The sequence below is a fragment of the Saimiri boliviensis genome, chromosome 1 (genome assembly GCF_048565385.1).
Source record: "Saimiri boliviensis isolate mSaiBol1 chromosome 1, mSaiBol1.pri, whole genome shotgun sequence".
NCBI classification, from domain to species: Eukaryota; Metazoa; Chordata; class Mammalia; order Primates; family Cebidae; genus Saimiri; species Saimiri boliviensis.
In genome coordinates, this window is record NC_133449.1 from 301585662 (window position 1) to 301613101 (window position 27440).

At 54.7% G+C, this 27440-nt stretch overlaps 1 protein-coding gene across 2 annotated transcripts; it reads right to left on the minus strand.

The window, feature by feature from the left end:
• Positions 1-5088: 5088 nt before the first annotated feature.
• Positions 5089-25521, minus strand: PDCD6 (programmed cell death 6). Of its 2 annotated transcripts, none has more exons than XM_039473301.2 (6): positions 25344-25521; positions 23843-23904; positions 15648-15692; positions 12410-12562; positions 7083-7192; positions 5089-5642 (listed from the first exon to the last, which is right to left on the minus strand). In XM_039473301.2, the coding sequence occupies exons 1-6, from the start codon at positions 25442-25444 to the stop codon at positions 5544-5546; spliced, it is 570 nt and encodes a 189-aa protein (XP_039329235.1). In that variant the 5' UTR covers positions 25445-25521; the 3' UTR covers positions 5089-5543. The 2 variants fall into 2 exon arrangements, with proteins under 2 accessions (XP_039329235.1, XP_039329210.1); XM_039473276.2 differs by having other exon boundaries at positions 12404-12562.
• Between the last annotated feature and the right edge of the window lie 1919 nt (positions 25522-27440).

Consider the following 27440-nt stretch of genomic DNA (forward strand, 5'->3'; position numbering starts at 1 on the left):
GGGTGGCCAGCATGCCCCTGTACCTCTGATCTGCACTGATGACTGTGAGGACCTGGGGTCCCTGCCTGCAGATCTACAGGGTCCAGCAGCTGGGGCTCCAGGGGCCGTCCCCAGACCCTGCCCTCAGAAGGCCCTGGACAGAGGCCCTAGGGGGGCAGAAGCCACCCAGTGGCTGCCTGTCCTGGGAGGCCCTGGTGTGGTCAGGCAGGTGCAATTGTGTCACAGCCACGCAGCATCCTGGAGGGGCGGAGCAGAAAGTGAACCGGGCTGCACCGGCCTGGACACTTGAGTTGGTGAAGTTCGGCTTGGGGATGGCGGGTGGGTGGGCAGAGGGTGTGAATGGGACAGGCCGTGGAGGCCGGGGACAGGGCAGGGGCTCTCAGGCACCTTCCCTGTTTATTCTCTGCTGCCCTCCCCGGGCATCTGATTGCTCCAATATCTAGAAACCAAGGATCCATCCACCGACGGCCCGAGGAGGCAGCACCATCAGGAAGAGCAAACCAGCCACAGCTGAGGCTCCAGGATGGGAACACTGCAGGATCCTGACGCAGAGTCCAAGGGTGTGAGGTCAGAGGTCAGAGGTTAAGGCTGGGGGGACGAGGTGAGTCAAAGGTTGTGGTGGAGTAGGCGGTGGGGTCACAGGTCCTGGGTTCTGCAGTGGACAAGGGCCTGGAGACGTGGCTGGGAGGGCTGCAGGGCAGCAGCAGCAGCTGCCCTCACCCCAAGCATGGGGACCTCATGGGCCTGAGGCTGAAGGAGGAGCTAGGGCTGCTCCCAAGGTGGGGTAGGGGCAGCTCCTGGACACTGAGTGCAGGTCCCGTGAGGCAAGGGGGAGGTCACCCGTGGAGGCCTGGGTGAGGGAGGCCTCATGGAATCGGAAGCCTGCAGCCTGGGCAAGGGAGTTGACCTCACTGGAGTGGAGCTTGGGGTCACCTGCTGCTGAGTCATGGGGCTGTCATGGCCTAGGTAGGCACCCAGCGTGAATGGCAGGGAATCCTCAGAGACCGCCCTGAGATCCCCACGACTGAGGTCACGAGGTCAGTCCCAGCCCCACACGCCTTGGGTCTGACCCTGCCTCACCCAGGCCTCCTGTCCAGTGATGTTCTGATCCACTAATCACGGGCACCACCAATGAGAAACCCACAGTGCCAGCCCCGCTGTGGCTGCCGCAGGCCCCCTGCAGACCTGGCCCCACCCCGCTCTGGCCCTGGCTTCTGTCACTGGAATCTGTGTCCACCCTGGGCTTACAGGTGCTGCTTCCTGTGCGTGGAGAGCCCTCTGGGTCACGGCCTGTCCTCTCTCCCTGCAGCAGAGACCCCCGAGCCTGCATGGCCTCCACCCAGCCGCTCCCCACCCCATGGTGCGGCTTCGGCCCACCTTGCTCCTGACTGTGCCCTGAAGCCCAGCACAGCACAGCTGGGTGCAGCAGGTGGAGAGCTGGGAGAGGTGAGGGAGGGGCCCCCAGTGGTGGCTGTGCCCCCATGTCCTGCTGTCCAGGGTCTTGGGACCAGGGTTTGAGCGACTGGCTGAGGGTCCCGGTGGGTGGTCATGGCCGCTGGCCTGGCCTCCCCAATTCAGTCTCGCCATGCTGGGCCTGTGCTGGGCACCTGGTCAGCTGTCCACCCCCTCCACCCCCAGAGGAACACGAGGCACAGCCTCTGGGCAGAACACCTGACAAGGGAGCCAAAGGGCAAAGGCTCTCTCTGCAGTCTTCCGTCTTCTCTCAATCCCACAGTCCTCCTGGTCAGCAGCTCCCGGGAGCTCCATGGTGCAGCCGCACTGCCCCCACGTGGCCCAGGCTGTGCGCGGCCGACTGGCCCTTGGGGCACCACAGAGCTGGCTGGGGTTTGGCTCGAGCTTCATGGGCAGCTCCTTGCAGGCGCCTGAGGATGGGGTCCATGCTGGCAGCATGGCTGGGCGGGGAGCACGGCAGCCCTGCTTCTCTACGGGTTGGCACCCCCTCCCCAGAGAATCCTCCAAGTCGTGAGCCCACTGCCCTCCAGGGACCCCCAGTTTTGTATCAATGACACCCAGCAGGACAGCAGGAGAGTCCCCACCCCACAGCTCCAGCTGCAAGAGGCTCCTCACTGCCTCCCCTTGACTCCTGGCAGCTGGGAGCTCCCCAGCAAACGTCCCTCCCAACGGCCCGACACGACACGCTCTCCACATCCAGGGTTCCTTCACCAGCAGGCTGGCCTGATGTGCACTTGCCCAGCACACTAGCCCTGCTGTCCTCAGAGTGTGCGGGGCAGCGGCTCCATGGCCCTCCCCACTTTGTGCTAAAGAACTTCTGCTCTGAAATTTTCAGTGGGTTTTGTTCTTGTGACTCTTCACGGGGGCCCCTCTCCAAGGCAGCCTCCCCGAGGCTGCCTGCCGAACAGGGCCCACCCGGCAGCCATGTGCAGAGTACGTGAGGGTACCTATACCTCACACCAAGTGTACCACACACTTGTGCCTCTGCACCACACACCCAGGTACCTGACACCTGTGCATCTGCACACTTGTATACCTGTAACTCACACCTCTGCATCTACCACACCTGAGCAGACCACACGCCTGTGCACCTGTACCACAAACCTGTGCATCTGTCCGACATACCTGTCTTCTGTACCATGTACCTGTGCACCTGTATCATAAACCTGTACATCTGTCCCACATACCTGTGTCTTCTGTACCACACCTGTGCACCTGCATCCCACACCTGTCTTATGCACCACACACCTGTGCACCTGCATCCCACACCTGTTTATGCACCACACACCTGTGCACCTGCATCCCACACCTGTCTTCTGTACCACACACATGCACACCTACACAACACACCTGTCTTCTGCACCACACATCTGTGCACCTGCACAACACACCCGTCTTCGGCACCACACACCTGTGCACCTGCATTCCATACCTGTCTTATACACTGCATATCTGTGCACCTGAACAACACATCTTTTGTACCACACACCTGTGCACCTGCACACCTGTCTTCTTCTGTACCACACACCTGTGCACCTGCACAACACATCTGTCTTCTGTACCACACACCTGTGCACCTGCATCCCACACCTGTCTTCTGTACCACACACCTGTGCACCTGCATCCCACACCTGTCTTCTGCACCACACACCTGTGCACCTGCAAAACACACCTGTCTTCTGCACCACACACCTGTGCACCTGCATTCCACACCTGTCTTATGCACCGCACATCTGTGCACCTGCACAACACACCTGTCTTCTGTACCACACACCTGTGCACCTGCACAACACACCTGTCTTCTGTACCACACACCTGTGCACCTGCACAACACACCTGTCTTCTGTACCACATACCTGTGCACCTGCATCCCACACCTGTCTTCTGTACCACACACCTGCACACCTGAACACACCTGTCTTCTGTACCACATACCTGTGCACCTGCATCCCACACCTGTCTTCTGTACCACACACCTGCACACCTGCACAACACACCTGTCTTCTGCACCACACACCTGTGCACCTGCACAACACACCTGTCTTATGCACCAAACATCTGTGCACCTGCACAACACACCTGTCTTCTGTACCACACACCTGTGCACCTGAACATACCTGTCTTCTGAACTGCACAGCACAACACACCTGTCTTCTGCACAACACACCTGTCTTCTGCACCACACACCTGTGCACCTGCACTCCACACCTGTCTCATGCACCGCACATCTGTGCACCTGCACAACACCTGTCTTCTGTACCACACACCTGTGCACCTACACACCTGTTTTCTGTACCACATACTTGTGCACCTGCATCCCACACCTGTCTTCTGTACCACACACCTGCACACCACACCTGTCTTCTGCACCACACCTGTGCACTTGCACAACACACCTGTCTTCTGTACCACACACCTGTGCACCTGAACACACCTGTCTTCTGTACCACATAGCTGTGCACCTACATCCCACACCTGTCTTCTGTACCACACACCTGCATACCTGCACAACACACCTGTCTTCGGTACCACACACCTGTGCACCTGCACAACACACCTGTCTTCGGCACCACACACCTGTGCATCTGCACAACACACCTGTCTTCTGCATCACACACCTGTGCACCTGCACTCCACACCTGTCTTATGCACTGCACATCTGTGCACCTGCACAACACACCTGTCTTCTGCACCACACCTGTGCACCTGCACAACACACCTGTCTTCTGAACCACACACCTGTGTACCTGTACAACACACCTGTCTTCTGTACCACACACCTGTGCATCTGCACCACACACCCAGGTACCTCGCACCTGTGCATCTGCACACTTGTGTACCTGTAGCTCACACCACTGCATCTACTACACCTGAGCAGACCACACGCCTGTGCACCTGTACCACACAGTTGTCTTCTGTAGCACACACTTGTGAGGTCCTGAGAAACACACTTTATCTCCCATCAGAGGAACATCTTGGTGCTGTGAAAAGGTCAGATTGTGGATGAAGTTTTCCAGGAAACCACGCCCCCTACCTGTCCCTTCCGAACCCACTGAGCAGGAGTTTGAACAGGTAGAACATCCCAAGACCAAAACAACAGAGAAAAGCCGTGCAGGCCAGCATGGGAGGAGCAGCGTCAAGGCAGAGACGAGAGGCTGCAGCCCCAACACCAGACAGGGCTGTGTGAGGAGAGCAGCGTACAGAGAACGGGGCTGGGGCCGGGAGTGTGAGCCCAGGAGGGCCTGGCACCGAGCAGGGAGGGCTGAGGCCAGCAGGGGACGCACTGGCTGGCCACGTGCAAAGACTGTGGCTGATGCAGGGCACAGCGTGGCTAAACCCTTCATGACGGAAATACACAACCTGCTACACCCAATTAGATTTCTTCATCCAAATGGAGCAGTTTTATGAAATGTAACCACCTCAACAGAGGGTGGGACAGTCCCTCTGGATTTTCACAAGCAGAGCCATGCACGCTGGGCTGAAGAACATTCCAGAAGGTGTCCGTGACCTTGGGAGGTCCCAGGCGAGCCAGCGCATCTGACAGTGACTGTCTGGACAACCAGGCTGTGGGACTTGGTTCTTGGGCCAATTTGATTTGAAAAGCTGAAGGCGGACCACGGGTCTAACATTCCCTTTTATTGTGTACATTGCATATTCCAATGAATACAATAAACTCTTTTAAAAAAGTAAGGCACATGAACAGCCTTCTGTGTGCAAGTTCTGTATGATTTTAAAATTCCTACTAATAAAAGCATTTCCACTATAGAACCGAGACATCTAGAAAAGCTCATGACAGATTTTTTGCAAGCAGAATGCCCGAAACATTATTACAGTTACCTCATGGCACAATGAGACAGTCACCAAATCCAAGGCTTGAGTTATAATGACACAGCTCCTGTTAGGGTTGCAGAAACATTAATCAGCATATCCACATATGTACAGCCAGGTCCCCACGTGGTGAAATCTAAAGGAAGAACACCATCTAACTGCATCCACGTTCCACTCCCTCACAGGGAGGAACTTTGGCTTTTTTCCATACGTCGGTCCCGCTGCTCTTCGTGAGGCCAGGGTCATACGATACTGAAGACCATGGACAGATACTGTTCGTAGGAAACCTGAATCCAGCCGTCCTGATCCGTGTCGTAACGTCTGAATATATCCGTCAACCTCTGGGGAGAAAGCAGGCATTTAAATCTCAACAGAAGCGGGAGCAAGGTGCGCTGGGAGGAAGACATTTAGGGGCCCAATTTCAGGGGCACACACGCCATCTCCTGATGGAGCCCAGCACAGATACAGGTGGGGCAACAGAAAACGTGTCCCTTTTCTCGGAATAAAAGTTTTTGCAAAAACACACCATAGTTGGCCAGGCACCGTGGCTCACACCTGCAATCCCCGCACTTTGGGAGGCAGGGGCGAGCAGATCACCTGAGGTCAGGAGTTCAAGATCAGCCTGGGCAACATGGCGAAACCCCATCTCTACTAAAAAAAACACAAAAATCAGGCTGGGCTCGGTGGCTCAAGCCTGTAATCCCAGCACTTTGGGAGGCCGAGACGGGTGGATCACGAGGTCAAGAGATCGAGACCATCCTGGTCAACATGGTGAAACCCCGTCTCTACTAAAAATACAGAAAATTAGCTGGGCGTGGTGGCGAATGCCTGTAATCCCAGCTACTCAGGAGGCTGAGGCAGGAGAATTGCCTGAACCCAGGAGGCAGAGGTTGCGGTGAGCCGAGATCGCGCCATTGCACTCCAGCCTGGGTAACAAGAGCGAAACATCGTCTCAAAAAAAAAAAAAAAAAAAAAAAAAAAAAACCACACAAAAATCAGCCAGGTGTTGTGGTGCACTCCTGTAATCCTGGCTACTGGGGAGGCCGAGGCAGAATCGCTTGAATCCAGGAGATGGAGGTTGCGGAGATTATGCCACAGTACTCCAGCCTGGACAGAGCGAGACTCCGCCTCAAAAAAAAAAAACCACCAGGACGTAAGTGTAAATAACCCACCAGATACCACCTAAATGGCGTCTTCCAGGTGGCTGCTCTATGCTGTTTCCAAGGGGAGGAAAACAAGGCTGCCTACACCAGGCGTCCCCAAACTACGGCTGGCCCGTGGGCCGCATGCGGCCCCCTGAGGCCATTTATCCAGCCCCCGCCGCACCTCAGGAAGGGGCACCTCTCTCACTGGTGGTCAGTGAGAGGAGCACAGTATGTGGCGGCCCTCCAACAGTCTGAGGGACAGTGAGCTAGCCCCCTGTGTAAAAGTTTGGGGACGCCTGGTCTACACTTTACTAACCAGCTACTTCTCTAAAGATGACACAAACTTTTATACGCTCCAAAAGCTAATTCTACATATGCCTGATTCCTTCAATCGATGGTCAGGTACACCACGTGGCCGGGCAACCCCCTCCCGCCCCCACAACAAACCCACGAGAAGCTACTCATCACCTGCAGGACCAAGGTCAGGTACACCACGTGGCCGGGCAACCCCCTCCCGCCCCCACAGCAAACCCACGAGAAGCTACTCATCACCTGCAGGACCAAGGTCAGGTACACCACGTGGCCGGGCAACCCCCTCCCGCCCCCACAACAAACCCACGAGAAGCCACTGGTCACCTGCAGGACGATGCAGCCCTGGATGAAGTCATCGAAGGCGATCTGCCCCCGTCCCTGCCTGTCGAACTTGCGAATGAGGATGTCATGGAACTGGTCAGAGAGCCGGTAGCCTTGAGGAGGGAAAGGCGGGGTCAGGGAGGGCTGGGAGGGAGGCAAGGTGTGTGCCAACGCCCACAGCCTCCCTCCCAAGGCCCACAGCCTCTAACACGCGATGCAAGGCGGGGTGGGAACAGAAGTGCAAATTCACTCAAAGGCACTCGGAACTGAGACGCTTCCCGAGCACACAGTTCTGTAACCAGCTTGTATCTCCAGTGCGTTAAGTCACCCCTTGAGATCATCACCCTGGAAGGAGTGAGTGGGAAGCCGCCATTGTCCTGAAAGCTGGTGTGAAGTCACTTGTGAAGTAACCACTCGTCCCAGGGAAGCACTCACAAAACACCCCCCACAGGGCACCACGCTCAGTTTCGTGAATCCAGTGGAGTTATTTCCTAAAGTCCTTGTTGATTTTACTATGTTTATTAGATAAGAAAATTCTGGATGATTCGCTGCCCTGGGTTGCTCATCACCAGACAATGCTTTGAAACTAAAATTTCACAGGTGGCTTCTAGTTACACCAAGTGTCAATGCAGGGAAATGGGAGTAGCTGAGGGACGCACCCACCACCTGCCATGAGGGACTGAAGACACAGAGGCAGAGCGGCCACGGAAAGGACCAGGTCACTGCAAGGCCACCAAGGGCTAGGATTCCAATATCCACAGGGCCACTGCCTGTCTGGGTGCTCCCTGAGTGTGTCCTGAAAAGGCCTCCCAGGGCAGAGGGCTCTGAAGGCGTGTGGATGCACCAGGTGTCCTCGGCCGCCCCCGAGGGCATGCCCCGCCTGCCCCCTTCCCTGGAATCCCACTACCTGCATGACTGTGGCATCGTTACCGACTCAGGAGGCAATAAGCAGGTGCCGGCACGTTTCTACTGGGGTTCAGCCTCGCCGGACTCTCTGCGGGGACGTGTGCACCGACTGTCTAAATCTCACAGGTGATCACCTCCACAACAGCCATTCCACCGACAGAGTCAAGCAGGCAAACACGAACACAGTGCCTTCCAGAGTGGTCAGAGCATTGTCATTTAAGTTCAGGGTCCCTAAATGTGTGACAGTGGAGCTGCTTCAGGCCCTCCTTCCCTGCAAGCTGAGAAGACAGGCCCTCCCATTAAATTCAGAAGAGACAGCAGAGTTGTGAAGAGCTGCCACTTCCCCTGGTCCCTACTACTCCTACCTCCTCACTCCCCGCACCCCTACTGGGGCTAGGCTTGCTTGCTGAGAACAGAGCCTGGGACACAGCCAAAGGGACATTGCCTATCTGGGTGTGCACAAGGGACAAAGGCCGTCACCGGGGTGCACGGGGGACAGAGGCCGTCACCAGGGTGCACGGGGATCAGAGGCCGTCACCGGGGTGCATGGGGGACAGAGGGCGTCACCGGGGTGCACGGGGGACAGAGGGCGTCACCGGGGTGCACGGGGGACAGAGGGCGTCACCGGGGTGCATGGGGGACAGAGGCCGTCACCGGGGTGCACGGGGCACAGAGGCCGTCACTGGCCTCCTGAGAAGGCTGGGGAAGGACAGAGGCCCGGGTTCTCCGTTCAGCACAGACAACAGGAGCAACCCCACTGCCTCTGGAATTAACTCCCAATTTCCTCGGTCATCAGCAATAGTGAAGGGCAAACAAAGGCAAAGTCAAACTAGTAAAATGAGGGACGGGACGTACAAACGAACTACAAAAGGAATGTTTCTGTGAGAAGCCGAAACCAGCAGTCACTCTTCTCTAAGAGTTCCTGTTGCCGGGCGCGGTGGCTCAAGCCTGTAATCCCAGCACTTTGGGAGACCGAGGCAGGTGGATCACGAGGTCAAGAGATCGAGACCATCCTGGTCAACATGGTGAAACCCCGTCTCTACTAAAAAAAATACAAAAATCAGCTGGGCATGGTGGCGCGTGCCTGTAATCCCAGCTACTCAGGAGACTGAGGCAGGAGAATTGCCTGAACCCAGGAGGTGGAGGTTGCGGTGAGCCGAGGTCGTGCCATTGCACTCCAGCCTGGGTAATAAGAGCGAAACTCCATCTCAAAAAAAAAAAAAAAAAAGAGTTCCTGTTAATGAAACTCAGCATGTGAGAGCACCAATGTCCTTGGACCCACCGCTTTCTAAGATCATTCTCCTTTTTGGACTCCCTTGAAATGTTGTGAACGAGCCAAGCAAAGCCCTGACCTCCTCAGAAACCATCTACTCCACCTTCAAGGAAAACCAAGCTGTCCCCACCCAACAGGACCAGGCTCCTCGGGGCTCTTCCGGCTCTTGGGGGCCTAGTACACTGCAAAGGACCAAGGCTCCAGACCAGATGGAATCCAGTCCCCTCTCTGGGAAGTCTGGACCCTCCCTCAGCCTGCACAGGGTCAGAGTGAGGCAGTGTGGAGATGATCCCGACCCCAGCCCTTCCCTGTCCCTGTCAAGCTCTCTGCTCCAGTTCCTGGGTGATAACAGCATCAGCCAGCAGGGACGGGAAGGCCTTCTCCCAGGGCTGAAATTCCAGGAAGCGAGCAGTCCTGTGGACAGAGCAAAGTCTTTCTCTAAGAACAAGCACGAGGGATGATGCCGCCAAAAAATTTCTCTGCCAGCATTTCTGGGTCTGGCCAGTGGGCCTTGCTTGGGGCCTAACTCAGGCAAAACAATGGAAAAAGCACTGTGTCAAAGCTGTAAGGGGAATTAATAGCACTGACTTCATAAGCAAATGTCCATGTGCTCCAGAAACACAGCGAATGCCAGGATTACCACACAGGCCTTGCATGTGCTGAGAATGCTTTAGAAAGGGGGAAAAGCACACACAGCAAAAAGACAAGTAACAGCTGAAAACGAGTGATGAGTGAATGGAGGCTCCTTCCACTCCAGTACATTTTTCATTACAAAAAGCTAAACTGGTGGTGGCTTTGAGGCTGGTGGAGGAAGGGGAGACCTAGAGCGAACGGATGAGATGGTGGGGTGGTAGAACTGTTCTCCGTCCACTGCCTCTCTCAGACAGGCACTGCACTGAGCGGAGAATCTCACCGATGTCTACGGCAACCTCAGCGGCACCTGCTGAGTCAGCAGGTCTCACAACGGCTGATGAGTGCCAGAACGTGGGGACGCCTCCCGCACCTTTTCGTTCCGGGTCTCTGAGCCTGGCACACAGGTGATGTTAACAATTAAAAACACTGATGCCTGGGTTACAAAATCCACCACGTGGCCCCATCAGAGACACCCAGGGGACATCATGCAGGCTCCACTACCCGGGCGATTCCCTCGTGCCGGCCACTGAGCTCAAATGCAGCCTCCCTGCTTTTATCTGAGAGCAAAACACTTATTCCTAGGGGCCAAGACAAGAGAAGAATTTTTGCTTCTGAGGGCCACTTCCTAACAGTTACTACGGGAAATCTTTCAAAATAATCAAAATTCAGAAAGGACAGCACTGCCCCTTTCCACAGAAGATGTGGGCGATGGCTCTGGAGATCAAGAACCAAATGCAAGAGGAAAACTATTAGGGTAACCGAAGAAACGCTGCAAGGGGCACCCGTACCCCAGGAGCAGCTCAGAAGTCGGGAAGGTTCTGCTGCCCAACGCAAGCAGGACTGCCAGCTCCAGGGCATGAGGAGCCTCCCGCCACAGCTCAGCAGTTTTCTGGGACGTCCCTGGCCAGACCAGGATGAAGAGGGCTGAGAGACCTGATGGTCACTGGTACTAGGCAAAGGGAGCTCCGGGGCCTGACACGGTTAGGAAAGGAAGATGTCCATGGCACTAGAGGTCTCCTGTCTAAAAATAACTCCAGGCTGGTCCTGAAGTCCACGTGGCCCTGGCCGCACTCAGCAGCACTGGCCTCCCTGGCCCCTAGGACCACTCTCTGTGGAGGGGGATCCTTCCCTCCCAGCCCTTCCATGTCTACCCCAGGGAAGAGGAGCTGGCCAGGGTTCCGCCAGTTCCCCCACCCAAGGGCACCGCAAGGTCAGCTACATTCCAAGGGCCAATTCAGAACCATCCCACCCAGACCCTGGCCCGCAGCTGGCCAGCTCAGAACAGCTTCCTGTGGAGACCCAGTGTCCACAGGTGGCCCTGTGGATGAGCTTGTAAGGTGAGAAAGAAAAGAGAAAGAGAAGACAGCCATAAAGTGCGTGCTGGGAGGAACCATGAGGAGAGGCAGCGTGCTTTAGATGAGTGAGACTCCAGAGAGCTCGGATGTACTCAAGTAGAATCTAATTATCCTCACTGGTTCTAAGGAGCCTTTTAAGTAAATCACAGAAGCAGCTTCGTAACAGGGGCCAGGTGAGATCCGCCCACATTAGAACCTCTTGCGCTGGCTGTTCCTCTGAAAATAGAAGCCTGGCTTCCTGTCAGACCTGAGACCAGCACAGGAAGCCCCATGGATGGGCCCTATGGACACACTCTGGACGGGCCCTGTAAACACTCCTGAGACTCACAGCACACCACCACACACTGTCACACACATGCCGAGCACACACACGAGGAACACACCTGAGAACTGAAACGCGCTCCGCCTCTCTGATGCAGTTTCTGAGACACACGGCACACAGTCACGTGCGCGCACACACAGCACATACATGCAGAACACACTTGAAAATGGGCAAGTGCTCTGCCTCTGATGCCGCTTCTGAGGGACACAGCACACCTTCACACGTGCACACATGCCGAGCACACACGAACACACTTGACAATGGGCATGTGCTCTGCCTGATGCCGCTGAGGCAACAGCACACTGTCACACGTGTGTGCACACACACAGCACACACATGCACAACACACTTGAGAATGGGCACATGCTCCGCCTAATGCCCCTTCTGAGGCACACAGTTTGGACAGAGCGTTGGACGTGGGGACTGACAGCTTTTTCTTAGGTGACTGTCACCTTTTCCACATGCTTTGGTGTCTCACTAAATATAAGCTGCCCTGCCCCACGGTATTTTCATGGATCCATTTTTAAATGATTTCAAAAGCCACATTCTCAGTTTTGCTCGTGACATCATTCCACTTCACAAAAAATGACCGGCTTGCATAGCCCTTATCTCATTTTGGATAAAAACTGCATAAACGAATCCACATCAAATATTGCCTTCCAACATGAGCAATGTCAAAATATGAACCTGCGTGATGTAAACAAAAACTTTACACAGCCTGGTTAAGCACCTGGTTAAACAATCAGTTAACTAAGTTCAACAAGGTTTACAAAACCTTCAACGGCTCCTAGTTTCCAAAATGAAACAGGCTACACAAGCCAGGTGAGTGAGTTACCAAAACCTGAGAGGGCCTGCTTCAGCTCGTTCTTGTCAATCATCCCGGAGTTGTCCCGGTCGTACGTGCGGAAGACGTTCTGCCAGTCCGTGATGTACTTCCACACGCCCGTGAACTCGCTGAAGTTCACGCCGGCCTTGTTCTCACGGTCGAACATGGCTGAGACAGAGGAACAGTCAAGCAGCAAGAGATCAGTCGCAGGAAACTCACTGGAAGCTTCCCACCAGCCCTCAGCCCTCAGCACCTGGCGGCGTCAGCGCTGATCACTAACCAGGGGCTGGGCAACGCACGCCTGTCTGTGAATAGGGCAAAATCCCTGGGGGTGGAACCCCTGAGTCCCCTGAGAAGGTGTACTCGCAGCTGTAAGGCAGGCCGTGCAAGGGGACGTGCGAGGAAATCCGGCCGCAGCCACGATGGAAAAAAGAGAAGAGCTTTGCGCTTCTGAGGCACAGGGAGGCTGAATGCTCCCAGCTCCCCTGACTCCTGGGTCTCGGCCTCGAGCAGGAATCTAACTCCCAGAACCGACCCTCCGACTCTCCAGGGCCTGTGACACTGGTGAAGGCTCAGGGCAGCCCTGTCAGGAAAGCCCGCTCTAATTAGGAAAAAACTCTCACCAGGCCAGGCACAGTGGTTCACGCCTGTAATCCCAGCATTTTGGGCGGCCAAGGCGGGCGGATCATCTGAGGTCGGGAGTTCGAGACTAGCCTGACCAACAAGGTGAAACCCCATCTCTACTAAAAATACAAAATCAGCTGGGCGTGGTGGTACATGCCTGTAATCCCAGCTACTCGGGAGGCAGGAGAATCACTTCGACCCGGGAGGCGGAGGTTGCAGTGAGCCAAGTTAGCACCATTGCACTCCAGCCTGGGCAACAAGAGTGAAACTCTGTGTCAAAAGAAAAAAATAATTTGGTATGGTTTTACAGATTGGGGGTGATAAAAAGAAAAGAAAAAAAAACCTCTTGCCTTATCCTATTTGCTTTCAGTCTAATTCCAGGTCCAAGCCGGGCGCGGTGGCTCAAGCCTGTAATCCCAGCACTTTGGGAGGCTGAGGCGGGTGGATCACGAGGTCAGGAGATCGAGACCATCCTGGTCAACATGGTGAAACCCCGTCTCTACTTAAAATACAAAAAATTAGCTGGGCATGGTGGTGTGTGCCTGTAATCCCAGCTACTCAGGAGGCTGAGGCAGGAGAACTGCCTGAACCCAGGAGGCGGAGGTTGCGGTGAGCTGAGATCGTGCCATTGCACTCCAGCCTGGGTAACAAGAGCGAAACTCCGTCTCAAAAAAATAAATAAATAAAATAAAAATAAAATAAAATAATTCCAGGTCCAAATACAAAAGAATCTACAACTACCTTTATATGTAGTTGCAATATGGCTAAAAAACAGAAAATTCAGTCTGAATTGCTGCTGCAGAGAAAATGATAAATCATGTGGCCTCTTTTCAAGCACAGTGTTGAATATAGGATTGCGATTCAACGCCATCTGTCTGATCAGAAATATTACAACCAAATGAAAACTCACAGGATGAAAAACCCTGTGACAAACAGAGGAACTGTTTCCTTCCAGCAGTCCGCAAGCCTGTGATGCCACATGGGCTGTTTTTCACATGACTACTGAGGATGTGCACTCCGTGTGTGGTGTGTGTGGACCATGCTGGTGGGATGCTGCTGGGTGGGCTGCATCCCAGGGGAAGAGCTCAGCAGAGGAGTGGCTCCCAGGCCCATCCTCTCCAGTGGGGAGGTAGCCCCCATCCATCAACACCTTTTCTAGCACTGAAGGCTGAGCCCTGCCACTACTGCACTTACAAGTTTTCTCTCCTTCCATCAGTGTGACACAGTGACACCTGCACCAGCAGCAGCAGCAGGGCAGGATCATCTGGAGAAGCCCCTGCTACCTACACCCCACCACCAGACTCACACACCTCACCACACACGGACTCCTCAAGGAACTAAGGGAATCAACAAAAGACTAAAACTCATGGCTGGACGGGAGATGAGGGAACAAGCCCCAGGCCGCTCCGGGCAACCTCAGGACAACGCCATGGTCCCTGTGAAGCAGAACTGAACCCAGGATTCCATGTTAAACAGATCTGGAAGGGGGCTGCAGCCCCCAGCAAAGGAAACCTTCAAAAAATCAAGTGGGTGGGGACGGAAACACAAGTCTCCCCATCCCAGGCCTGCCTCGGAGCTGCAGGTCACACCCCGGCTACAGGTGATGGAGACACAGCACGACTCTCCTGAAAACCACAGACCAGGCCTGCCTGCCCTGGAGCTGCAGCTCTCACCCCAGCTACCATCTGGGCATGGGGGTACACACTTGTAATGCCGTAACTTGGGATGCTGAGGAAGAATTGCTTAAGCCCAGGAGTTCCAGACCAGGCCTGGACAACACAGAGAGACCTCATCTCTTAGAAGAAACAAACAAAAAACCCGGCTACCTGTACAGTTGGGGAGACCCTGGCCCCAAAGAAATGATGCAGACCCTCATATTAAGGCTACACACGAACCCACAAAACAAACAAAAATTACAAAAACATCAAGTTAGTCACTATGTGTGGGCTTGAGCAGGAACAATTGGCTGCAGACCACCTTCCAAAGGACGTCAAACATCCTGTAAAGTAGCTACATGTTACAAATATGTATTGCTTTTCAATAAAATATTTTCTTTTTTTTTTAAATTGCATTTTAGGTTTTGGGGTACATGTGAAGAACACGCAAGACTGTTGCATAGGTACACACGTGGCAGTGTGATTTGCTGCCTTCCTCCCCATCACCTATATCTGGCATTTCTCCCCATGTTCTCTCTCCCCAACTCCCCACCCCACACTGTCCCTTCAATAAAACATTTTTTTAAACTTTAAGACCATCATAAATTCTGAAGTAATAAAGAATGAAATCACAAAAAAAAATAAGCAACGTCTATCAAAAACAACCAGATAGGACATGAAAATAACTAAACAATAATTTAGAAACTTTAAATATGTATCATCTTTAGAATTAGAAACTGAAAGGACAGGTTAAACAGTACATTAAAAATAGTTAGACTAAAACAAACACACACGGAGAGACGTGAAAAGGTATACACAGAGCCAGGGAGAGAAGGATGGAGGAGCCCACGCTCATCTAAGTGGAATTCCAGAAGGGAGGAAAGTGATATGGACCCACAGACAAAGGAAACGGAACCTGCACCAAGCGGGCTGGATACAAAGCAGCCCAGGCTGGTCTGTCGGCTGATACTTACATATGATCGACCTGACGGTCACTGGATTAAAGGGAGTCCACGTGCCTGAAAACAAACAACAGGAGTTAAACTAAAAGGAAATCTTTCTGGGACACGAGTTCCCGATCTATACCTGGAGGACCCATGAAAGGCAATCCTGGCTCTCGGTCAGTGGTTTTCTAGACACTCTGGGTGACGTGTCAGCTGCTGTGACTCCCGGGAGGGGCCGAAGCACTGCCCGGTGGGGTCACGTCCTGTGTGTGTGGGAGTCCTCCGTGGCTGTCAGAACTCCAAGGCCGCCCACAGTCACTGAGGCTGGACACACACTCTTATTTAACATAACCAAGAAATGGTTCTGTATCATTTTACACACTGAATTTTTCAGGGATGCAGCCACCAGCTAAGTGGAGTAGTTTGAACTTATTTTTTTTAGAGGACTTCACTAATTACCATTTCAGAAAACCCATCACTAAGGCCACCACCGTCTGCAGACACCTGAGCATAGCTGGGTCACTGCAGCATTTGGGCTGGTTCTACCGACAGGGCAAGTTCCAGACCCTTCCTTACGTTCTCCCTCGGTAATCACGGCAAAGCACGGTGGGACATCCAACACACCTCGCTTCAGGAATTCCTGATAAATTACAGTCTGGTCTTTATATGATTTTCCTTGAAACTGAATACGAAATCTGTCCTATTCTCAGATTCATTGTTGAATCTGATACGCCTGAGCGCTCACAACCATTTATCAACTATGAGGATGGAATGTTCACTGATAACCTTCACACACAAGAACCTATTTTCAGAGTGATTTGTACCGTTAATAATTTCTGCACTCACTAAAAACATATTTTTAATGTCGGGAGAGATCAGTGGCTCTCCTCATACCCCAACTGCATTAGACACACAGGTTTTTCTTCTATACACAAAACTGCTGCAGTCCTGGGCAGCACACAGACAGTCCTCTGATCTCAGAGGAACACTGTCACATTACGGGTGGCGCACGGGAGGTGGGATCTGCCTGCACGGTCCTTCATGCCTCTACATGCCGTCTCTCTGGTCTCATGGGCTCCTCCAAGAGCAGTGGCCGCTCTTACCTGAAGTGCTTCCCCCCTCAGGACACGCCCACTCTCCCCCAACTCCGCCCTTTCCTTCCTCAGGGAGCCTTCCACAGGGTGCCACATTCTCCCAGCCCAGAGGTTAAATCCGTCTGCTCTGCCTGAGCGCCTCCCAACTTCCCTCTGGGAAGGTCCCACCCTCCTGCAGTTATGCAGGGAAGGTGGACTCTTCCCACGCAAGCAGGCGCACCTGTCCCGCGGCGCGCGTGCAGCAGCACTCCACCAGCATCTGTGAAGCTGAAGCGAGTGACAATCTGCAGGAACACCTTTCTGTAGGCTTTACAGCTATCTGGAGGGAAAGTGGGCAGGCGTATGTATGCAGAGGTATTAGGTCAGAAAACCAGTATTACAAAAACAAAGGTAGGCTACAGAGAACCCACAAGGCAAAGAAAGAGGAAAATTCTGAACACCTGGGAGCATCCCTGCCTCACCCCGTTCCACGTGGTCCTCCCCCATGCTTCCCCGCCGTGCGCTGGAACCCAGTGTCTGCACACGAGGGTGACCTGCTCTGACCCAGCGCTGACAAGAAGCTGCAGGAGCCAAAGCCACTGGAAGCCTCCAGGGCTCTCCTCCGTCTTCCTGACATGAGCTGCTTCTCCTGTTTTCTGCAAAGAAGAGGCCACATTGTCCGTGGCCCTGGATTGACTGTGTGCAGTGGGAGTGGGAACCACGGAGGGACTTCAGGAATAAGACCGAAGCCCTCAAGTGAAGGCTGCACTGTGAGGTGTCCTGATCGTAAGCAGAAGCTTCTCTGGGCCATCTCGGCAAATAACACAGCCAAGCAAGTATGAAACCAAAGCAATACGGTGAAAACACAAGTGAGATGCTCAACAACGCTGCAGCGCAGGCATGGGGGCCTCAGCGCCATCTGGACAGGTAGGCATGGAGCGGCAGAGACACTGCATTCCTGAGAGCTGGAGCCCAGGAGGAACCGGACGGCCATACTGGGGTCTTCTGGAGTATTCTAAGGATTACAGGAGGGCCTGAGGCCCAGGAGAGCAGCGGTTACGCTCGGATGAATCAAGGATCAGAGAGAAGCAGCCGCTCCATTAGAAACGGCCGCTGAGGGAAGGACACTCCTGGTGTCTCCACTCACCTTCCTTGCCACCCACAGTGGGTTGCTCTGGCATCTCCACAGAAGCCAAGGGAGGACAAGCAGAAAACCTACCGGCCTGCGGTGAGCTGAACCACTGTGGCACACAGACACTGCACAGCTCAGTTACATCATGCTAGACATACCTGGGCATCCACCTGAAAACCTAAGCAGATGCTGTGCTTGGCCCAAGACTAGGGAAATCCCAACCCTTCCCCTGAAGCTCTGGCAAGGTCGGTTTCTGGTGAAAGCAAACGTGAAAGACTGCATGGGGGTCCCTGAGACCACCCTTCAACTTGAAAGGGTACAGAGTAAACCAGCCAGGGAAAAGGGCTGGTGGGGAAGCCAGGCCCTTCCAGAGCCCCCACCCAGCGGAGTCACACAGGGTGCGCTGGATTCCTCCAGGGAGGAGCTGCGACCAGGGAGGCTCTTCCTGAACCTGGGGTCAGTCAGGGAAGTTCCAGCCACCCACAGGGAAAGCAGGTGTTTGCCATCCATCACATTGTTGGTCAACTACTCAGGCAACGCAGTGCAGCATGCTCCAGTCTCTCTCATCAGTCAGAACACGGCAAGCCCTCAGGTCCCAGGAGCCAGCCAAGGCCCTGCCTGGGAACCTGCAGGTTTGAAGAATCCAGGCCTGCTGAGTTAACCCTTCCCCATACAGGCACATCAATTCTGCTCCATCAGCAGGAGCAACAAACACCATCACCTACTTTCCTGGGCCCGAGTGAGGGAAGGACAGTGATGGGACTGGACACGTACTTTGCAGGGCACTCTCCTGCTTCTGAGGTCTGATTCTTCTGTTCTTTTAAATATGGGATCTCCAAGAGAGCCTCAACTCTATTTGATAAAAAACACCTACCGGGCGTGGTGGCTCACACCTGTAATCCCAGCACTTTGGGATGCCGAGGTGGGTGGATCATGAGGTCAGGAGTTCAAGACCAGCCTGACCAACATGGTGAAACCCCATCTCTACTAAAAATACAAAAATAGGGCGGGCGTGGTGGCGGGCGCCTACAGTCCCAACTACTCAGGCAGGAGAATCACTGAACCAGGGAGGCAGAGGTTGCAGTGAGCTGAGATCGCACCACTGCCCTCCAGCCTGGGAATCAGAGTGAGACTCTGTCTCAAAAAAAAAAAAAGAACTTCAAAAGAATGTAAGAATTATTATTTTTAAAAGTACAGTTTCAAAAATGCCCCTTAAGAATGTATCGGCCGGGCGCGGTGGCTCAAACCTGTAATCCCAGCACTTTGGGAGGCCGAGGCGGGTGGATCACAAGGTCAAGAGATCGAGACCATCCTGGTCAACATGGTGAAACCCTGTCTCTACTAAAAATACAAAAAATTAGCTGGGCGTGGTGGCGCACACCTGTAATCCCAGCTACTCAGGAGGCTGAGGCAGGAGAATTGCCTGAACCCGGGAGGCGGAGGTTGCGGTGAGCCGGGATCGCGCCATTGCACTCCAGCCTGGGTAACAAGAACAAAACTCCATCTCAAAAAAAAAAAAAAAAAAGAAGGGCAGAGAACAGCCTTCTTCTTTCTTCATACCTGTTAACCGCAGACCTCCCTGAGAGCAGTGATTTTTAGCAGCTCTCCTGTGCAAACAAGTCCTATGAAGGAAGCACTGTACAAGCCACAAATACCTTCTCACTGCGGCTTCACCTAGACTTTAACGCAAGCACTCAGAAGCACAAATTTACCTGAAATGAGAAACCAGGCCATTTTGTAACTTCAGTTTTTCTGCCAGTATTAATTAAATTAATTTCTTGATATAGCCTGATGATTTCGTTCTACTATCAAAACAGAAGCCCAATTTTGGGAGAACAATTATATAGAAATCAAACTAATTTCAATCATATTCACATAGGAATTCATATTAGTATAGGCTGAGGCTGAGGCGGGAGGATCGCTTGAGCCTAGGAGTTTGGGACCAGCCTGGGCAAGGCAGTGAGGTTCCGTCTGTACATTTGTTTAAATAAAGAAATTCAGAGAGAAGGAAGCGAACTGGTATGTCTCTACCCAAGGCCAAATTTTGTGTGCCTGTACATACAACACAACTACGAGCCTTCCCTCACACAGCTCACAACCTAGTAGCAAGGGGGAACTACAGAGGCCTGCTGAAGAAAAGAACAATGCTCACAACCCCACGGCAGGAGCCGCGCGCGTTCACGAAGCCTGTCGTCACGGTACACCCCGAGCCAGGGTTTCGCTCCGTCTCCTAGGCCGGAGTACAGAGGACTGATCTCAGCTCAGTGCAGCCTCAACCTCCCAGGCTCAAGTGATCTTCCCATCAGCCTCCTGAGTAGCTAGGACTATAGGCGTGCACCACCACACTTGGCTAACATTTACTTTTTGTAGAAACAAGGTCTTACAATGTTGCCAAGGCTGGCATCCTGAAGGGTGGGTGGGGCTTCATCCTGCAAAGATGAAAGGCAGAGGAAGCTAAGCGCTCAAAGCAAAGGGGTGGGGGACAAGGGAATCTTCGGAACAAAATGGGTGGGCTGAGACATCCAGTAGGATGCCAACAGGCAGAGGTGTGGTGGGAAAACACAGGGCCACGGGGTGTGTGCTCACATGTGAGAAACCACAGCACACGAGAGAAACATGGTGTACTAAATAAGGCTCCAAATCTCAGCCCGCAGCTGGAGAGCTACCACAGGCAACCTAGAAAGGCACAGAACAGGAGAGAAACGTGGCGCATCAGGCTTCAGATCCCAGCCTCGCAGCTGGAGAGCCACCACGGACAACCCAGAAGGGGAGAACGGACAGCGCCACGGCCCACTGCCTGAGGCTGTGAGAAGGACCAGAAACCTGTACTCACTCGCAACCCGCCACATTTCAGAAGGAATTCAGGAAACACGAAAGGCATTCACAGTACAGCAAAATAAAGTACCTGTTAATTGTGTTGGCTGAGAAGAAAGCGAAGAGTTAATACCATGTCCTAAGTTTACCTCAAAAATTCCAAACTCTCATTACTGGTGAGCCACATACCTGACTTTAAATTTTTTAGCAGCGAAACTGAAGAGGAAAATGTAATCAGGTAAAGGGTTTATAAGACACAAACAGAACAGCTACCACAGCTGCTGAGACCACGCACAGCCCCAGCTCCAGGGAGAAACAGGGCTGCCATCTCCTGGGGCTGCCCCACAGCAGGCGTGTGAGCCACAAAGCCAGCGTCTCTCAGGGTCCACGGTGACTACAGGCTTCATGGGGCCACATGCCCCCAGCACAAGCTGAGGAGACCTTCCAGGGCAATTCAAGAAACAGTCTCACAATGTTGCCCAGGCTGGTCACAAACTCCTGGGCTCAAGCGATCCTCCTGCCTTGGCCCCCCAGTGTTGGGACATCGCCTGGCTCGCATGCACTTTAGAGAAGAAGGCTTTGCATCCTGAAGGGTGGATGGGGCTTCGTTCTACAGAGATGAAAGGAAGAGGAAGCTCAGAGCCCAAGGCAAAAGAGGATGCTTAAGAAAAGTGACTCCAGAGGCTGGCCACGGTAGCTCACGCCTGTAATCCCAGCACTATGGGAGGCTGAGGCAGGCAGATCACGAGGTCAGGAGTTCCGAGATCAGCCTGAACAACGTGGTAAAACGTATCTCTACTAAAAATGCAAAAATCAGCTGGTCGTGGTGGCATGCACCTGTAATCCCAGCTACTCTGGAGGCTGAGGGAGGATAATCGCTTAAACCCAGAAGGCAGAGGTTGCCGTGAGATCGTGCCACTGCACTTCAGCCTGGGCGACAGAGGGAGATTCCATCTCAAAAAAAAAGGGACTCCATTGGGACCACGGTGAGAGGGTCCCAATACACAGCTTGGGTTAAGCCAGACACTGATTTCAAAGTATCTCCGAAATGGTGGACTCAGAACCCTTCAGGCAATTCTCTCTCTCAAGCAGGCTCCTGGAAGATATGTAGCAGTGGCTGAGATCAAGATTATGTTCTGGCAGATACTTGCTAATGGTTAAATAAAGAGCTATATGCTTTAAGGACCAGCTGAACTGGGGCAGGACTGACCCTCTGGTCAGAATACAGGAACTCAAACAAACAAGTCAGGGCGGGGTGTCTCCTCTCCCCACCCCCAAACGATAATGATCTTGGATTAGGGTTAAGTGCCTGGCCCAGTGAGTGCTCAGAAAGTGGAAACCATCATCACCATCATTAGGTAATGGAACACCATCAAAGATTTGAGCTGGCTTGTTAGCCAAGAATAGTGGTAGTGTCTTAGCTACTACTACAAATTACAGCTGACAATTACTGAGCACTCGCCCTGTGCCGGGAATTACGGGGAACACCTCGCATGCTTCTCCTCAATATTCCCTCCCAGTAACGGTGAGGACACAAAACTGGTAGAGCCAGGACTGGAATCCAGGCAGGCCCCAAAGCCCCCCACTGGAGCCTGCCAAGGTAGGCAGGCTATCACGCTAACTAGGTCCAGTATTTGACCACCACTCCTAGTTGAGCAAGCTTAACGCAAAACTTAAAACTGGTCAGTACTCTAAAAATCTGAGCAAATGGATAAAATGCAGGCTGCTAAAATGGATCATAAATCTTGCATCACTCACTGGAAAACCTCTCAAAATGAACATCTCTGAGACATGGCCCCTGAGGAGGGCACTCCATGGGGCCTGTATCACTGGTGATGAACCATGTGAATGAACCTGGTGGTCATCTGCCCGTATTTAAACGTGATGCCACACACAGAGCCACTTGGATCCATTGTGGTCAACATTTAGGATGGTTTAATCTATGATCTGCTAAACCGTAGCCTACTGGATTCCAGGTTCTCAACACCTTTATCCAATAGTAATGTCCTGCACTTACCCCAAGTATAAATAAACTAGTAAAGATGCAAATAAAAAAAGGGGGATTTAAGAATAATGAAAAGAGAAAAATCAAGAAAGCACAATCACTAATGGAGAGATAACAGAATTTCTTAATTCCCTGCAAGCAATCTACGTAAATGTATGTGAAATAATACACCAGTATCCGTAGCCCACACATCACACGTTAGGAACTGATGTCAGAATATAAGGTAAACATGTTACTCTGAAAACACAAATCCTCACAAATCAATAGGCAGTAAGGCTGAATCTAGCCCCCTCCCACCCCCCCAGTAAGGCAGGGTCTAGCAGCCATGATGCTCCCCGAAACCCAGTCCAGCCTCTGGAAACGTCAGCTACTTCCCGCTAATAAAGAAGAACCTCTCAACATTTTCACATCTCAAAACTGACCCCTTTTCCAGCTCAAATGGCACGGATCTGGAAAGATAAACTATACACAGGATCAGAAAAGATGACTGCAGCTGAGGGATCACAGAAACAGGGGCAGTCAGGTGTTGCATGCAGTAAAATGTGTCTAATGGTACTGCAGGGGAGGGGGATCAATTGAGCCGAAACTGGCAAGAAGGTAACTCCAGAGAGCCCCCAGCTGGAAGGACCCAGATTCCCTGCCGGAACGCCCAGTTCCCACACCGATGCCCAGTTCCCACACCGATGAGAACACCTCCCCCATAAATCCCTTGCCAGCACGTCCAACACGCCCAGCCCTTTCCCCAGGAATCCAGTCCCGGAATCTGCAGTTCCTGCAGCAGTCACATTCCCACACAAGTACTGCTTGAGTTCCCCAAGCCCTCCGACAGTCACCTCCCAGGCCACCTGGTAACCGCGCGGTGCCCTCGAGGGTCTATGCAGAGAATTCACCAAGACGCAGTCACCAAGGAAATTCACGGACGTCCGACTTACCAAAAAGGTTTTGCTGTAGAGAGCTGATCTTCCTCCCCCTCCTAAAACCCGCCTCCCAGTTTTCATTTCTCAAGAAGCCTTTCCCTGTGCTCACGCACGCAGTTATTAGCTGGCTTGGTGAGGCACTCAAAATAAACCAGAAGCATCTCCACCATGAAGCAGTAACAATAACGTGTCCTAATGGCTTTTCTGTCCTTGGAAAATCAACCCCAGAGAGCACAGCGGGCTCGCGGCTTCTGGGTCCGGAGGCCGAGCACTGGCCCACTCACCATTGGAGAGTGCTTGCTGAAGCTCGCTGTCCGATATCACTCCACTTCTGTCTTTATCAACCCTACGACATCAAAAAGACCAAATAAGCTGGCGATCCAAACTGCAGAAAGAGCAAAACGAACGTCTCCTGTCAGCCCTGCGCGGAGATCTGAAGGCTCCCTCCTGGAACCCCCGCCTCTCCCATCCTGCTGAGGATGGGATCAGTACGGGGGATGAAGGACGGGCCCGGGAGCCGCAGTGCAAGCGTGGTCTCCCGCTAAGAGGCCGTCATCTCTTCTCTTTCCGCACCTCAGTCCTTCCCCTCCTTCCTCTCCCGGCCTATTTGAATTCACGCCTCCACCACTTTCCCTATTTCACACACAAAAAAATTCTCAGACAACTGAGCCATTCCCTGACCATGAGTCACTACAGTTTCGATCATTCCATCAGCGGAAAAGAGGCCAGGGACAGAGTCGCCGTCGTAAAGGTCACCTGCCCCGAGCAGACGCCAGATCGCAGCTTCTTCCGTGGCTGCCGGCATTTTAACAGCGCCCAGGCAGTCTGCTTCTGCTTTCCCCAACCCAGCACCCCCGGGGACCCTCCACCTGGCGGCTCTCGGGGCGAGAAAAAGGGCCTAGCCCAGAAGCCTGGGGCCGCCACCTCGGGGCTGCAGTGGTGGACTGTGCACCTGGGAAGGACCCGAGGCACGAGCCAGGGACCGGACAGGAGGCGGGGGCGGCCGCGGGGGTCGGGGCAAGGGACGGGGGAGGACGCAGGGGTCGGGGCAGGGGATGGGGGAGAACGCAGGAGACCCGGCAGGGGACGGGGCAGGGGACGGGGGAGGACGCAGGGGTCGGGGCAGGGGATGGGGGAGAACGGAGGGGACCCGGCAGGGGACGGGGGAGGACGCAGGGGACCGGCAGGGGTCGGGGCAGGGGACGGGGGAGGACGCAGGAGACCCGGCAGGGGACGGGGGAGGACGCAGGGGACCGGCAGGGGTCGGGGCAGGGGACGGGGGAGGACGCAGGGGTCGGGGCAGGGGACGGGGGACCCGGCAGGGGACGGGGCAGGGGACGGGGGCGGCCGCGGGGGACCCGGCAGGGGACGGGGCAGGGGACGGGGGAGGACGCAGGGGACCCGGCAGGGGACGGGGCAGGGGACGGGGGAGGACGCAGGGGACCGGCAGGGGACGGGGGAGGACGCAGGAGACCCGGCAGGGGACGGGGCAGGGGACGGGGGAGGACGCAGGGGACCGGCAGGGGACGGGGCAGGGGACGGGGGAGGACGCAGGGGACCCGGCAGGGGACGGGGCAGGGGACGGGGGAGGACGCAGGAGACCCGGCAGGGGACGGGGCAGGGGACGGGGGAGGACGCAGGGGACCGGCAGGGGACGGGGCAGGGGACGGGGGAGGACGCAGGGGAGCCGGCAGGGGACGGGGGACACAGCGGGGGTCGGGGCAGGGATCCCGGCGCCGCGGCAGAGGCGGAGGCGGGAGGTGCCGGGGCGGCGCCAGGCCGCACCTCTGGAAGACGTTCCACAGGAAGCTCTGGTCCGGCAGCGCCGCGCCCGCAGCAGGGCCGGGGCCGGCCCCGGGGCCGGGGCGGTAGGAGTAGGCGGCCATGGGCCGAGGCGCGTCTGGGCTGAGGCGCGGGCGGCCGACGGAGACGGCTCAGGGCGACTCCGCTTCCGGGTGTGCCGGGGGCGGGACCTGGCGCACCGTCACTTCCGGGAACGCGGGAAATGCGTGGCTGCGCAGGGGTCACGGGGTCCCGCGCGGCCAATCCCCTGGCAGCCGAGTTGCCGGGCAACGCCCTGGCCGCCGCCGCGGGGCTGCGCGGTGAGCGGCCGCTGGAGGAGGCGGCCACGCGGGAGGCGCGCGGAGACACTGACCGGCGCCGCGCGGCGGGACTGGACGTGTTGGAGCAGAGGCCGAGTTCGCCTTTCAGTTCTTGTATGAAACGAAGTTTTGACGCGAGCGTGACTCGCACTGACAGTGGAAACTCTGGGCGGGGGCGTCCCGCGCTCGGGGCGGCGGAGGCGGGCGGCGCTGTGGCGCCCCGCGGGGCGGCCCAGCCTGGGCGGCATGGCGAAACTTCGTCCCTGCAAACGTTCCAAAGGCAGCCGGGCGTGCCGGCGGGCTCCTGCGGGCCCAGCGGCTCCGGGGGCTGAGGCGGGAGGCGGGAGGATCGCCCGAGCCCGGACGTCGGGGCGCGGGGAGCCGAGGTCACTGCGCTCCAGCCCGGCCGACCGCCAGACTGCCAGAAAAGGGAAAAAAAATGCATGCCCGGCGCGGGCGCTCACGCCTGTCATCTCAGAACCTTGTGAGGCTGAGCGCGCGCATCACCGGAGGTCGGAAGTTCGAGACCAGCCTGACCAACATGGAGACAACCCCGTCTCTGCTAAAAATACAAAATTAGCGCGAGCCCGTCATCCCAGCCACTCTGGAGACTGAGGCAGGAGAATCGCTGGAGGCGGAGGTGGCAGTGAGCCGAGATCGCGCCGTTGCACTCCAGCCTGGGCAGCAAGAGCGAAACTCCATCTCAAAAGAGAAAGCAAAACACAATTCGGGTGAGAAGCGCCGTGTGCGGCGTTCTCCGTCGTCTCCTCCGCCCTCGAAAGCTTCCCTCTGGGTGTAACCTGTGCCCACGTCCCGGGCATCAGCAGGCCCGCCCGCGTGCAGCTGGAAACACTGGGCGCCCCCCTGCCGGGCCCATCTGCTGGTCGCGCGGCCCAGCCTCGCTCCTGAGACAGCACTGCCTTGGTGCTGGGCACAGTTCTACAGTGGAGCCTGGAGTGCTTGTAGCCGAAACCTACAAATCCCCGGAATTGGGCAGTGCCAGCTTTGGGCGACTGTGATCCCTGGGTCTTTGCCCCGCGTGCGCGGGCGCGCTTTCAGTCGGCGTTCCACCTCAGTCCTGTGTCCTGTGTCCCAGTTCAGGATACTGCAATTATTCTATTTCATAGCGTTATTCTAGTATTTTATGTTCTTCAGTGCCTCCTTCCATGAACGCTACTTTTTTAATCCTCAGAGTTCCTAAGGTTTTCTCTGAATTTTCACCCAGTTGCCTACCCAGATGTTGAATGGACCCAGAGCCAAGGATGTAGTTTTTTATCAGTGGCACCTGAGACGTTCTTCCCTGTCGCTGCGAATCCATTATTCAGCACTCTGGGTACAGCTATAGATATGATCAGCTCTCCATTCTCCCAGCGAGCTCATCCTCTGTCCCATTTTTCTGTCTCTCTTCTCCACAACCATATACCTGAGGGTTCTTTCAAATTCCTCAAAGATATTTAGATACTCGCCTGTGTTAATCTACAAACCTCTTCTACAATGTGAATTTTTTTTTTCAAGATGTAGTAATTCAAGTGGTTTCTAGTGTTCTCTTCATAGACTTGTAAACCAAAAATAAAATTCTTGGCCGAGTGTGATGGCTCACGCCTGTAATCCCAGAACTTTGGGAGGCTGAGGCAAGCAGATCACCTGAAGCCAGGAGTTCAAGACCAGCCTGACCAACGTGGAGAAACCCTGTCTCTATTAAAAATACAAAATTGGCTGGGCGCGGTAGCTCAAGCCTGTAATCCCAGCACTTTGGGAGGCCGAGGCAGGTGGATCACGA